Source organism: Akebia trifoliata, chromosome 8, assembly GCF_017979445.1.
Source record: "Akebia trifoliata isolate Shusen 1 chromosome 8, ASM1797944v1, whole genome shotgun sequence".
NCBI classification, from domain to species: domain Eukaryota; kingdom Viridiplantae; phylum Streptophyta; class Magnoliopsida; order Ranunculales; family Lardizabalaceae; genus Akebia; species Akebia trifoliata.
The window spans coordinates 41,591,457-41,605,100 of NC_141382.1; the positions used below are offsets into that span (position 1 = coordinate 41,591,457).

Here is a 13,644-nt window from a genome sequence, read left to right on the forward strand (position 1 = left end):
CTAACGGTATACTTTTTAGACGTTACGAGGGCCGTTATCACGAGGTTTGGGAGATGCAATCATGCAAATTAAATCGGATTTGCTTTCTTGAGAAAGAAACAAAAACTTGATTTGGAATTTAACGGCGTGATTAAAATAATTAAATTTAAAGTATATTAAATCGAAGACGTAGAACAAGGAGATTGCCACGTGTCAAAATAATATGAAATCAAATTAGAAGAGTTGGTCGACCTTTAACGTTCAGACAGCATTAAAAGCTGTCCGGCCTCGTTATAATCATTCCCACTAGAATGCACTTTTACCGATTGAAGTTAGAGAATCGGTTTTCTGGTGAGTTTAGTTTGAGTTTACAAAGTTTTCTGTTTGGTGTTTCGGTTCGTTTTAAGTGATTTTTTAAGGAATTTTTAGAAATTTATGCGATCGGTTTTGGTACAATGGAGATTAGGATTTTGAGATGTAAATGCTGTTGAGATTTCGCCTGGAAATGACGTTTTTTTTTTTTTTTTTTTTCATATAAATGTTCTATTTGGAGATTTTGTCATTTGGTTCAAGTTATAAGATTTCTCTTCTTGTTTCGGTTCGTTTGCGATGATTTTTGAGAAATTTGTTTGATCGGTTTTGGCGCAATGTGGATTAAGATTTGGAGAAGCAAATGCTGTAGTGATTTCGCCTGGAAATGATGATGTGATGTTTTTTTTTTCTTTATATATAAAATGTTCGATTTGGAGATTTTATGATTGATTTTTGAAGAAATTAGATGTTTTCTTGGGTAAAATTTTAGTTCTTCTATGTTGTTGCGATAAGCATGAGCTTAAGGTGTTCTTCAGATTTGTTTGGAGAAAGCATCAAGGAGTGACTATAGACGCTCTCTCTTGCTCTTCTAGCGATTTTTGTTTGTTTTTTGTTTTTGTTTTTGTGTAAATCTGGAGAATTTGCTGGTTTACGGTTTCGATATCTTTACAGATCTGTTGATTTCGAAGCCCTAAACTCATTTCCTTGTTCAGATTCAAATCACAAAGCTCTTCGACGTTAAAAAACGAGAATTTTGGTGAAATCTCGTATATTTATTATTTTTTTCTTTTAAATTAAAAATTCACCAACTTTTCATTTCTCAGAAACCTAATTTTCATTAACAAATATGTTCGAATTGCGACCTTTTCGTAACGTTATTTTCATGAATCTCCCATCTTATAGCTTTAAGCTTTTTAATACTTTTTCTTGATAGATTCGCGAGTCAAAAAGTTCCGATTTAGATGGGATGGCGATACTTTGTTGAGAGAAGAACAGATCAGAAAATCAAAGTAACTTAATTTTCTGTCTTACTGGATTTCTCTCGGTAAAATGTTTCTTTTAGATAAATTTTAACTTTTTAAAGTTATTTTGGTAAATTATTCTATTTTGTATGTGTCCTTCTCCGGTGTGGAATCATGGAAGAAAGAAAAGATTTTGCGAATTCATTAGAAAATGATTTTCTTGAGTAGATAGTTTCCTCATGGGCAGCTTTGGCTGGAAATATTTTTTTCCACTGACCTGCTACTTGGAAGCCCTGTTAACGCCAGAAGCAGATCCAATCAAAAAGAGTGAAATAGAGTACTTTTTAAATCAATTTGTCGTGATAAAATAACATGCAAGCGAAGATGGCCAGTTTATCGTGATAAAATTGAGGTAAAAATTGATTTTATCACGAACACTGTGAGGAAAACTGACCCCTCAACTTCTCATGGGATGTGAGTGGTACACTTGTTCTACCTACTTGTTGTCATCACCAAACCTGATGTGTATTTGTATTATTTTTGGGGTTTTAACAGCTGATGATTAAATTACTTAATGCCTCTGCAAGGCTAAATTATTTAACGTAAATATTAGATAGCTATTATTGGCACCCCAAATTTTACTTATTACATCTCAATTAAAAATAAAATAAGTGAATGATTGAGATAAGTAAATGTTGAGGTGTCAATAGAAGCTCTCTCATTGTTTTGTTAGATTTCTATCTTTTTTGAGGTATTTTTTTTTTATTTAAAATTTTATATGAGCCTAATCATAATTGAAAGCAACTATTAAGATTGAACACATGTTATGATGTTTATAGTTTGAGCCAAACCTTTGTAATGTTTGAAGGGTGTGTTTTGATCTTTAATTAGGGTGTAATAAATAATTTAATAAATTAGTATGCAACAAGTAAAAGTTGGGGTGCCAATAACAGTTCTCAAATATTATTAATTTTTTTATTAAATAAGTCATATAAGATGAATCTTTTTTTACGTTCTTTGTTTAACTGATGGAGCAGTTACAATCGAAAATGACGGTGACACCGAAGATCTCGATCAACGATGGGGAACTTGTGGTTCATGGGAAGACCATATTGACAAGTGTACCAGAAAATATTATTTTGACTCCAGGGTCAGGTGTGGGGTTAGTAGCTGGTGCTTTCATTGGTGCCACGTCGTCTGTTAGCAAAAGTCTTCATGTTTTTCCCATTGGCACGCTTGAGTAAGTATCTCTCTCATCACCCACTTCTATCATTCTATGATGCTAAACAGCTATTTTACTCAAGTTTTTAATTTATTTGTTGCAAAAAGTGTACGTGGTGACGCATTTAGCCAAACAAACCTGCTGAGATAGTGTTTTTCAGTTACTATAATCACAACCAGGAATTTTTTAGGCCCCTTCATGTGGAATTTTTAAATATGAAAAGATAAATTACACATATATACCCTTATTGTATTACTCTGGGTGCCCACCTTCATCTATTCTACGGAATGAAAATCCTAATCATCTTACCATCTTCTCTGTCCTTTCTTCATTCTTCTCCACCATCCCTCTCTCTCTCAGTTTCAATGAGGGTCTTCTCCTTCTTTGATCTTATGCTTTTTTCTCTTAACACCGCAAAAATCAATCGACTCGAAATCATTCACATGAAAAAATTTATGTGTGAAAGGTTCGGTATGCTAGTGCCGAAATATTATTTCAAGGTTCAGCACATACCTATTGATCCTATACACAAAGATTCAACATTGGCATATTGAACCAGAGATTTACACGAGAAAGTTATGTTTGATAGGTACTTATCAAATATGTTTTGTAACGACCGGTAGTTACCTACAAAACAAAATTTTCTCTTGTAAATCTTTGTATTTGGTATGTCATTACATACCGAGTTGGTTTTATAATGTACAGTAGGTACTTACTGAATCAGCTAAAACAAGTTTGGTTATAACCTATCAAAATTCGTTCAGTGACTCTTGAGAATTTTAGTAAGTGGGCATAAATAGTATTATGAAAAATTATGTGGGCTAGTGGCACAACTCAAATTTGTATAAAAAAATGAAAAAAAGGGTTCTTGCACCCACCATTTGTGCTCTATGCAGCCACTTACTTTTTGCACCTCCAAAACCCGCTCGTCTCGACACATTCACTACCTCAACCTCATTCATTTACTCTGTGCTCCCCCTCAAACCTCATTTGTTCTTCTTCATTGTCCTCTCTCTCTCCTCATTCTTCTCCACATATATACTCACTCTCTTTTATTCTTCTTATTTGCATCTATGAAAATTTTCAACAAGTGTTTCAACGAGATTTCGTGATACATAAAGCAATACCCTTAGGACTTGCAAAATGAGCTATAAATGACCATAGCTACTCCTGATCTAGGGATTTTTATGAAATTTCGATATAAAAAAAAAAAATCGAACAAAACTTCATTCGATAGGTCAATACTGAATACTACAATAGAGATTTAGTAGGTTCCTATCAAATCAATTTAGAAAGATTTGATAAGGAACCTATTGTGTTAGATTCGGTAGGATCCTACTGAGTCACAATGGAAATTTCAGTAGCTTCCTATTGAAGAAAGGTTAACCTTTTTTAAAGTGGGTGTGGAAAGTTTCTTGTTAGGGTCAATTTGGTCATTTCATCACTTTTTTCTCTTTAAGTGAGTTCATAGAGCACATATGGTACGTGCAAGTGTAACGCCCTAAAGGAAAAAAAAAGAAAAGAAAAAAAAAGAGATAATGGTTTTAGTAGGGTGATTTAGAATTACCCCTTCATGTTTTAGTGAATATTTGAGATACCCCCCATATTCTAAAAATGATGACGTGCCCCTTGACCTTGGTCTTCTTGAGAAACTCGTAGAAAATGATTTAAATTGTCTTCCATTCATCCTCTTGAACCTCTTGAGAAAAACCTTGATTTTTTAGCTAAAAAACCCATCATCTCTTGCTTCCCCAAAAATCCAATCTTATTCTTGAGATTTGGAGGGTTCAAGGAGATAGAACCTCAAATATGAGGATGAAGGTAAAAATTATAACCCTAGAAGTTGAGTACAATAGGGTTTTTTTTTTTTTTTTTTCTGCAAGGGGCGGGGGGGGGGGGGAGCAATCAAGTGTTTTTAGCTAGATCTTGAAGATAAGGGCATTTAGGCCATCTTTCATTTATTTCTCACAGAAGACATAGGTCAAGTGGGTAATGCCATCAGTTTGAAAACAAAAAGGTATCTCGGGCATCCTCTTTGGGGGTTAAAGGGGGTAAAAGAGGAAATATAGTAAAATTAGTAGGGTATTATTTTAGAAGGGGGAAAAAAGGAAAGACAATCAAATTGAATAGTGTATTATTGAAAAAATGGGGATAAAGTTGAAGGGATTTTCTTGGAAAAGGGGGAGAAGAGGAAAATCTATAAAGTTGGGGGTATTCTTGGGAAATGGATGAAGAGAGAAGATAGATGAGGGACAACTGTCGTTGAGATATGTTGTTTATGGGTATGAATCTTGGAGTGGAGTCCACTATTGTGTTTTATTATATAGGCACCGACATCCTATTTGGGTTAAAGGGGTAAAAGATAAAGTATAATAAAGTTAGAGGGGTATTATTGAAAAAGGGGAAGGAGAGGAAAGACAATAAAGTTGAATGGGGAGAAGAGGAAAGGAAATAAAGTGGGGTTGTTTGAACCCCACTCTTTTATCTCAATCTTTATATCCCACAAAATTATAGTTAAGGGGGGTCCACTGTTGTGTTTTATTATTACGGTATAAACATCCTCTTTAGGGTTAAAGAGGTAAAAGAGAAAAGAAATTCACATCAGGGGAAAGAAAATAAAGTTGAAGGGGGGTAAGATGAATGGAAATAAAGTGGGGTTGTGTGGACCTCACTCACTTGTCTCAGTCTTTATATCCCACAAAATTGTAGCTGAGCGGGGTCCACCATTGTGTTTTATTATATAGATATATAATTTGGCTAAAACCGAATAGAGGTTGACCTACTTCATTCACCAAGCGAATGACCTTCGATTTGAGGGAACAACTAAAACAACCATCTCGCTCTTTCCTTTCTTCGGTGCTACCTTTTTCTTTCCAAGGGATGGGGTTGGGGTGTATAAGAACCTTTTTATTGAGGATGCCCGGGAACAACTCCTAGGTCAATTAAGGATCAAATGTTGGAACCTCATGGGTAAGGAGAAGGTAATGGAATTGATAGAGAAATTCATAGACCTAGGTGGGATAGGAGAATTGATAAAGGGAATAGAGATGATGATAGAGATCATACTGAGAAACAGAAGAATTCCGTACGGGTACAACTCTTATTTGAACGAAGTTAAAAAAATGCGATCTTTGTTGTCTAATAGAACAAACACTAATACCTTAATTGAGTCGGTCAAGATCAAATCTGTTTATCAAAGTGCTTCTCCGATTGCTCAAGACATCTCTTTTCAACCGAGGAACAAAACAAGAGCATTTCGTTCCATTTTTAGTAAATCCCTCGCTTGGTCAGCGCTGGAAGAATTCCATCTATACGGACATTTTAGTCTAGTAAGAACCCCCTAAGTAATCCCATAGGAACTAAAGGGAAAACAAAAACTCCCTATAAAAGCTAGGTTTATGAAATGAAATTTGAATGATACTATTACGAATAGAGGAATACATCATGCCATAAATATGATTACAGAGAAAGAGAATGTAAGAATATGCAGGGACTATATATGAGTATTTTGGTTATAAAACACAATGGTGGGCTCGACTCAACTATAGTTTTGTGGGATATAAAGATTGAGACAAAGGAATGGGGTGGGTCCACACAACCCTACTTTATTGCCTTTCTTCTTCTCCCCCTTCAATTTTTATTGTTGTCATCTCCTCTCCCCTTTTTCAATAATACCCCTATAACTTTACTTTATTTCCTCTTTTACCCCTTTAACCCCACGGCATGGACAAACCACAACGGGGGGTCCCACCCTCTATCCCAAGATTAATACCGTTAAACAACCTATCTCAAGGAAAGGTTTTATCTTTTTTACTTTTTCTCTTCATCCTCTTTCCACCCCTAACTTTGTTCTCTTTCTTGTTCTATTTCTTCTTCTATCCTTCAACTTCACCTCTCCAGCTTTATTGTCTTTCCTCTTCACCCCACTTTCTTAATAATACCTCTCCAACTTTATTATTTTCCTATTTTACCCTCTTTATCCAATTTTTTTTAAATAATACCTCTCTAGCTTTATTATTTTTCCTCTGTTACCCTCTTAACTCCAAAGAGGATGTTCGTGTCGTAGGCACAGATCAAGAGCAAACTATTTGGCCAATGTTTTAGCCAACGCGTTTTGTCCTATATGGGTTATAAATTGCAAAATAGGCTGATTTTTTATGAGGATGATCTTTATGGTGAGATATCATCTTCAGCAAAAACCATCCCACTCCAAAACTGCTAACCCCATCAAAAGATGGTTTACAAAAAAAAATGGACGGTCCACGATTTTTTGACTTGTAAACTAGGGTTAGAAGTTTCGGAATGGGTTGAGTTTTGGTGAGGATGATATATATAGGACAAAACACATCAGCTCTTGATCTTCATCCACATATATATAGGTTCCGTTCGGTAGACAACGTTAGGGAGACAGCGTTTGTCCTATATGGGTTAGAAGTTTCGGAATGGGCTGATTTTTGTGAGGATGATCTCTATGGTGAGGAGATTATCCTCAAAAAAAATCAGCCACCGAAACTTCTAAGCCCATCAAAAGTGGTTTAGAATCGTGGACCCTCGATCTTTTACCGTTAATTTGTAAATCACTTTCAATGGGGTTAGAAGTTTCAGATTGGGTTGATTTTTTGTGAGGATGATCCCCTCACCATAGAGGTCATCTTCACAAAAAATCAGCCCAATCCGAAACTTTTAAGCCATATAGGAAATTTTTTGTCCCCCAATGTTTCCCGCTAACATTGTCTGCCGAATGCTACCCTATATATATTGGAACCAAGGTATCCAGACCTCTTAGAGCACTTAACTATTCCTTGGGGCATCTGCAGTCCTCCTCCCCCCCACAACATGCACCAGGTAATTTTGGTATAAATCCTCGAGGATAGCCCTTATGGTGGGATTCAAGCTCAAGAGCTCCACTCACTGAGGCGTGGTCTTGGCCATCTCATCAATAGGGATTTAGTATCTCATATATTTATTGAAATGCGGAGGGGTCATTCTAGTGGCACCCCCTTTTTCTCAGTGCAACAACTTACTATGTATACCACCCCGAAATCTCTAAATTCTCTTTGCACCAAATAAAAAGAATTTATTTGTTATTCCATGCTCCCACTTGTTATTCTTGATCAAAGAAACCGAATCTCATTCAGTGTTCTTCTTCTACTCTTATTCCTCTTTAAACAAAGATTGATTGCACCAACTTAAATTAAAAGAATTTATTTGAGTTCACATTGCACCCACCTTTTTGTTTCAGTGCAACACCTTAATGAATCCAACTAAAAAATTAGTCAAATGACTAAATTGATCCCAGCAAAGTACTCTCCACTCCCACCTATTTCCCTTTCCGAACAAATTTATTTTTGGATATCTTGCATTAAGCTTGGATTTTGTAAGGAAATTCATTAAAATACCCTCGAACTTTAAATAATAGTTGAAATAATTGGAAGAAAGTGAAATTACTCTCAAACTTTCTTACAAGTCTAGTACGAAATCCTTGTTGAAACCTTAGTAGATGCAAGGAAGAAAAAGAGAAAGGTGATTCAAGAAGAAGAAGATGATGACGAACTACTCTGCAACTGATTTTGATTTAGGAAGGAAGAATGAGAGTGGTAGAAGAACATTAAATGAGGTTCAATTACTTTAATGAATAGTAACAAGTTGGTGCACAGAGTAACCCAAATAAATCCATTTTTTTGGGCTGCTAAATAGAGAATTTAGAGATTTTGGGCATGGTGTACATGGTAAGGTGGTTCATTGAGACAAAGAGGTGGATATAACTAGAACTACTCTTAATTGATAAATTATTGATTAATCGGTTGATCCTTGGGGAATTTTTGTGACTATTGTTACCATTTTTTTTTATAACAAATTACAATTTCGTATGATTTTGTATTCGGACAGTGGACTACGATTCATGTGCTGCTTTCGATTCAAATTATGGTGGATGACACAGAGAATGGGGGTTTGCGGAAAGGATGTTCCCTTTGAGACCCAGTTCATGCTCATAGAGAGCAAGGACAACACTGCCAATGGTGGTGCTGAAGAAGACTCCCCCATCATCTATACTGTCTTCCTCCCCCTTCTTGATGGCCAATTCCGTGCTGTTCTTCAAGGCAATGAAAATAATGAAATAGAGCTTTGTCTCGAGAGCGGTGAGTACATAATACAACACCACCAAAATACCTGAGTCACATCCATCCATGTCATTTGGAATTGGGTGGAGCTATTTTATCGTTAATGGAAATATCTTGCAGGAGATAATGCTGTTCAAACCAACCAAGTGCTTTACTCGGTTTACATGCACGCTGGGACCAATCCCTTCGAAGTCATCAACCAGGCTGTGAAGTAAGATTTACTACTTGTCCCACCTAGCTTTTATGTCTTTAATTTTCTCTCTGGAATATGTAATCCAGAAGAGAGATCATATGGGTTTCTCTCTGTCAAACAGGGCTGTAGAAAAACACATGCAAACTTTTCTCCACCGAGAGAAGAAAAAGGTTAGTTAGAAGTCTCTTGCAATTAAAAAAAAAAAAAAGAAAAACCATTCCTTCTCTTTTTGAATCCACATTTGGTGAATCCTATAATTTATATGTAATTGCAGTTGCCTTCATTTATTGATTGGTTTGGTTGGTGCACTTGGGATGCTTTCTACACTGATGTCACAGCTGAGGGGGTCCAAGAAGGCCTCAAGAGGTAAGAAAATAAGGAATCTCTTTGTACCTGTATGGTGGGTAGTTAGAAGTTCCTTTCAGGGGTCATGGCTCAAAACACAAGTGGGTGAAAATTTTCAAGGGTTTGAACTTTTTTTTTTAACTTCAGACCAAAGTAAATTGTTATGATAGAACAATAGCTCGCAACCAAAGTTTTTTCACACATTGTGAATATGGGAAAGTAAATTTTACTAAGCTAGAGTTTTTGATTGGATTGTTGGACAGTTTATTGGAGGGAGGGACTCCTCCACGTTTCTTGATCATTGATGATGGGTGGCAACAAATTGGTAATGAAGTCAAAGATTCCAAGGACTGTGTCGTTCAAGAAGGAGCACAGTATGATCTTTCTCTTACCATGACAGAGAAATGCTAGCAATAAATAAATGCTTTAGATTGAACTGTGGCGGCATTCAGTTTCTTTTTCTTTTCTTTCTGTTTAATTTGATCCTAAATTATGTGGTTTATTCTTTTGTTGGTCTTATACAGATTTGCCAGCAGACTCGTAGGAATAAAAGAAAATGAAAAGTTCCAAAAGAATGACAAGAACAATGACCAGGAACCAGGTCTTAAACATGTCGTGGATGAAGCCAAGCAACATCACAACGTCAAGTAAGTATCAGTGATTCCCTCCAAATCCAACATACTCTTCCATTCTTTTTCATTTAAACCTTCTACAATTAAGCAAAGCTTCCTTTCTTAATGGTCCTTACGTAGAGAATTTTGACCTTAACTGCACAATGTCTTTCAAAATTTTGGGCTGAATGCAGTGATGTTCACCTCTAGATTTCTTTAGGACCATCTATTATATTCTTGAATCTGGTAGATTAATGAGAAATTATATACCAAGACCCAACCAGATCCCACCATTAAACTGGGTTAAAAAACAAAGATCCACAACACTTGTAGCTCAATCCCATAGCAATTGTGACGCTGTACCACTAAACAAAGGAGGATTATAAGATTTAAGAGTGCATGTATGATAGTGTCGTTTGCATTTAGATTCTATTGAAAGATTGGCATTTGTTAACTGCTGGTGTGTGTTTAATTCTTATTTTCCATTTACACGTTTTTTATGGCACTGCATAGGTTTGTGTTTGCTTGGCATGCCATGGCTGGTTACTGGGGTGGGGTAAATCCCGCAGCTACTGGTATGGAACACTATGACAGTACATTGGCATACCCGGTCCAATCACCGGGTGTAAAGGGCAACCAGCCAGATATTGTTATGGACAGTCTTGCCGTCCATGGCCTTGGGCTGGTGCACCCGAAAAAGGTCTTCAACTTCTACAACGAACTCCATGCCTACCTGGCCTCTTGTGGGGTTGATGGAGTTAAGGTTGATGTGCAGAACATCATTGAGAGCCTCGGTACAGGTTATGGTGGGCGAGTTACCCTCACTCGCAGCTACATCCAGGCCCTTGAAGCCTCCATTGCTCGCAATTTCAAGGACAACAGCTGCATTGCCTGCATGTGCCACAATAACGACGGGCTATATAGTTCTAAGCAGACTTCGGTGGTGAGAGCATCAGATGATTTCTACCCTCGTGACCCAGCTTCTCACACCATCCACATTTCTTCAGTAGCATACAATACTCTTTTCCTTGGCGAATTCATGCAGCCCGATTGGGATATGTTCCATGTAAGTAAATGAAAGTCTCGGCTACTTTTGAGTACAAAGGTATGGCATAATCTATGATGAAACATTTGCCTAGTCTAGCAGTTTCATGGCCAACATAAGCTAAAGTGCTCCTACCTGAACAAATGAACAGTCTACTCAACTTACTTCGCATCAAGATTAATATCATGCTAATTAGACCTTAAAAACAACTCATTTGACTTGCAGAAGGTGAGACATTGATAAAGTATTTTTTGTGCAGAGCCTACACCCATCAGCTGAATATCATGGGGCTGCTCGAGCAATTGGTGGATGTGCAATCTATGTCAGGTATTGTGACATTCATGCCCAAGAACATCTTTTGGTTAAGTCTTTGATTAGAAATAACTTAACTGACTTCAAAGTAAGGTGCAAACTCCCCAACACACATTCTAACATGTAAGGTAGTGCCACCACCCATGGTTTAAAATATCATATCGATTGAATGTTTCGGTTAATGAAAAAATCGATACAGTTTCGGCCGATACATTCGATACAAAACCCAATACATTCCCGAAACATTCAATTTTTGTATCGGTCTGGGGTGATACCGATATGTATCGATCGATACATTCCAATATTTTAAACCATGGATGGTGCCTCCCTTTATTTTATTGGTTTGAAAGAGAGAGTGTGTGTGTAATTCAACCTCCACACTAAAGGTTTTAAACTTATGATATATAGGATTTTTATTTTTTTACTTTCATAAGTTTTGTTTCCAAATTTCTATCAAGTAAAAAAAAAATTGAGTTAATTTGACTGAAACATGTGTATGGATGTGTCGAAGTTGTGGACCTCTCAAATGCACTGTATCAGATATATCATGCCTGTGTCGACACAGTTGTTAATGTCCATGTCATCATTATTAAATAGATGGAGTCCCTTTAGTAAAAATTCCCAATGTTTTGCCTTAAATAGTGACAAACCAGGTCACCACGACTTCGAGCTTCTGAAGAAGTTGGTCCTTCCTGATGGATCAGTGCTGCGGGCCAAACTCCCTGGAAGGCCCACTCGTGACTGCCTCTTCGCTGATCCTGCGAGAGACGGAACCAGGTCTGCTGTCTTTTTTTTTCTTTCCCATATTTGGATTAGTTGAATCAATTAAGAAATTTATCCAAAGCTTATTCAGCTAAAACACGGTGGCATCTACAATGTGTAGCTTGCTAAAAGTTTGGAATGTCAACAAACATTCGGGCGTCGTGGGTGTGTTCAACTGCCAAGGTGCCGGGTGGTGCAAGGTAGCCAAGAAGACACTTATACATGATGCTTCGCCTGGAACCCTCACTGGTTCTGTCCGTGTCACTGATGTTGAGCTTATTTCTCAAGTTGCTGGTACTGGCTGGAATGGTGAAGCTGTCGTCTATGCCCATAAATCAGGTTTGTAAGCTCTCTTGATTGGTAATTCTTTCCACAAAAGATTCTTCAGTCTAGTAAAGCTCACACCATTATTTCTAACACAATTTCACTGTTGCAGGAGAGGTTACTCGTCTACCAAAGGGTGCTTCACTGCCAGTGACCCTTAAAGTTCTTGAGTATGAGCTTCTCCACTTCTGTCCCCTCAAGGTGAGTCCTCTTGCAAATCCAAACATATTTTCTTTCAAGATGGTCTAATATTTAGTATCATAGATTGTGAACACATGTATGTGGTGTACAGCTAGGAATTTATGTACATATACGTAGGCATGGCTTTGTTAATCTAAAAACCTCGATATTTGTGCCACAAACTGCATATGTCTTCTTCATTGCCTCGAATCAGGAAGCAGTCTAATAGTCTTTTTTTCAGTAAGAATTGCATGAATCAACTATGGTAATCTCTCTTATATGGCGTTTTCAATCTCTAACTTTTAGCACATTTTGCCTTCTTTGTCATGTTTTTGTTATTTATTTTCAATCACTTTGCTGTAATCATGATTTTTATTAGTCCTCTTTTTTTTTTTTTGCGATTTCTCTCGAGGAGAATAGTGTAAAATGGGAGATAAAATAGAAAAAAAAAATTTCCAAAAGAATCCTATATATATTTGTTAGTAAAAGCTAATTTTTATTCTCTTATGAATCAGGAAATCACAACAAACATCTCTTTTGCACCAATAGGTCTGCTTGACATGTTCAACTCCAGCGGAGCCGTGGAGGAATTCAACATCAATATGTCTTTGAAAAAGAAACCAGAACTTTTTGATGGAGAAGTTTCCTCTGAATCTTCGGGTTCCCTCAGTGAAAACAGGTCACCAACTGCAACAATAGCCCTCGAAGTCAGAGGTTGTGGGCGGTTTGGAGCCTACTCATCCCAGAAGCCTCTGAAGTGCACTGTTGGTGGCACTGAGACCGACTTCAACTACAATGGTGATACCGGTCTGCTGACCTTGATCATCCCTGTCCCGGATCAAGAGATGTATAGATGGGCTATTGAAATCCAAGTTTAGGAAGAACTAGAAGATAATGTCGCCTTCCTTCGAAAAGGAAGGGTTTATGTAAGCCATGTCATGTCATTATGATCATCCAGCAGACTTGTGTTATTTGATCTTGTTTATCAAGGTTCCATATTTGAATCGATTTCCAGTTTTCCATAAAAATGGTTTATATGAGAGTGATTTAGAGATAACCTTTTGGGTTTTGTCACTAACAAAGAATGGCCCTTGTGAAAGAATAAAGTTTATTAAATTTCTTGATTGGAATACAATGAATCCTACTAGGATCTATAAAATCTTAGCCTAAGTTCTTTAGTCTTTTAAGGTAATTGCTTCTTCTAGGTCGTAATGTAGTTTAATCGTGGGCTCAGCTCAACCATTGGCCTCTTTTGGACCATAGACATTGCCAGTC

At 37.0% G+C, this 13,644-nt stretch overlaps 1 protein-coding gene across 3 annotated transcripts; it reads left to right on the forward strand.

The window, feature by feature from the left end:
• Positions 1–173: 173 nt before the first annotated feature.
• On the forward strand, positions 174–13,397 carry LOC147396874 (putative galactinol--sucrose galactosyltransferase 2). 3 transcript variants are annotated; one of them, XM_086452160.1, is made up of 14 exons: positions 174–330; positions 2,291–2,493; positions 8,365–8,615; positions 8,718–8,808; positions 8,912–8,960; positions 9,065–9,156; positions 9,399–9,509; positions 9,660–9,782; positions 10,260–10,812; positions 11,051–11,118; positions 11,746–11,880; positions 11,987–12,204; positions 12,302–12,390; positions 12,885–13,397. In XM_086452160.1, the coding sequence occupies exons 2-14, from the start codon at positions 2,303–2,305 to the stop codon at positions 13,245–13,247; spliced, it is 2,334 nt and encodes a 777-aa protein (XP_086308286.1). In that variant the 5' UTR covers positions 174–330; positions 2,291–2,302; the 3' UTR covers positions 13,248–13,397. The 3 variants fall into 3 exon arrangements, with proteins under 3 accessions (XP_086308286.1, XP_086308287.1, XP_086308285.1); XM_086452161.1 differs by lacking the exon at positions 174–330 and adding an exon at positions 1,226–1,336; XM_086452159.1 differs by lacking the exon at positions 174–330 and adding an exon at positions 1,240–1,301.
• Positions 13,398–13,644: the final 247 nt, after the last annotated feature.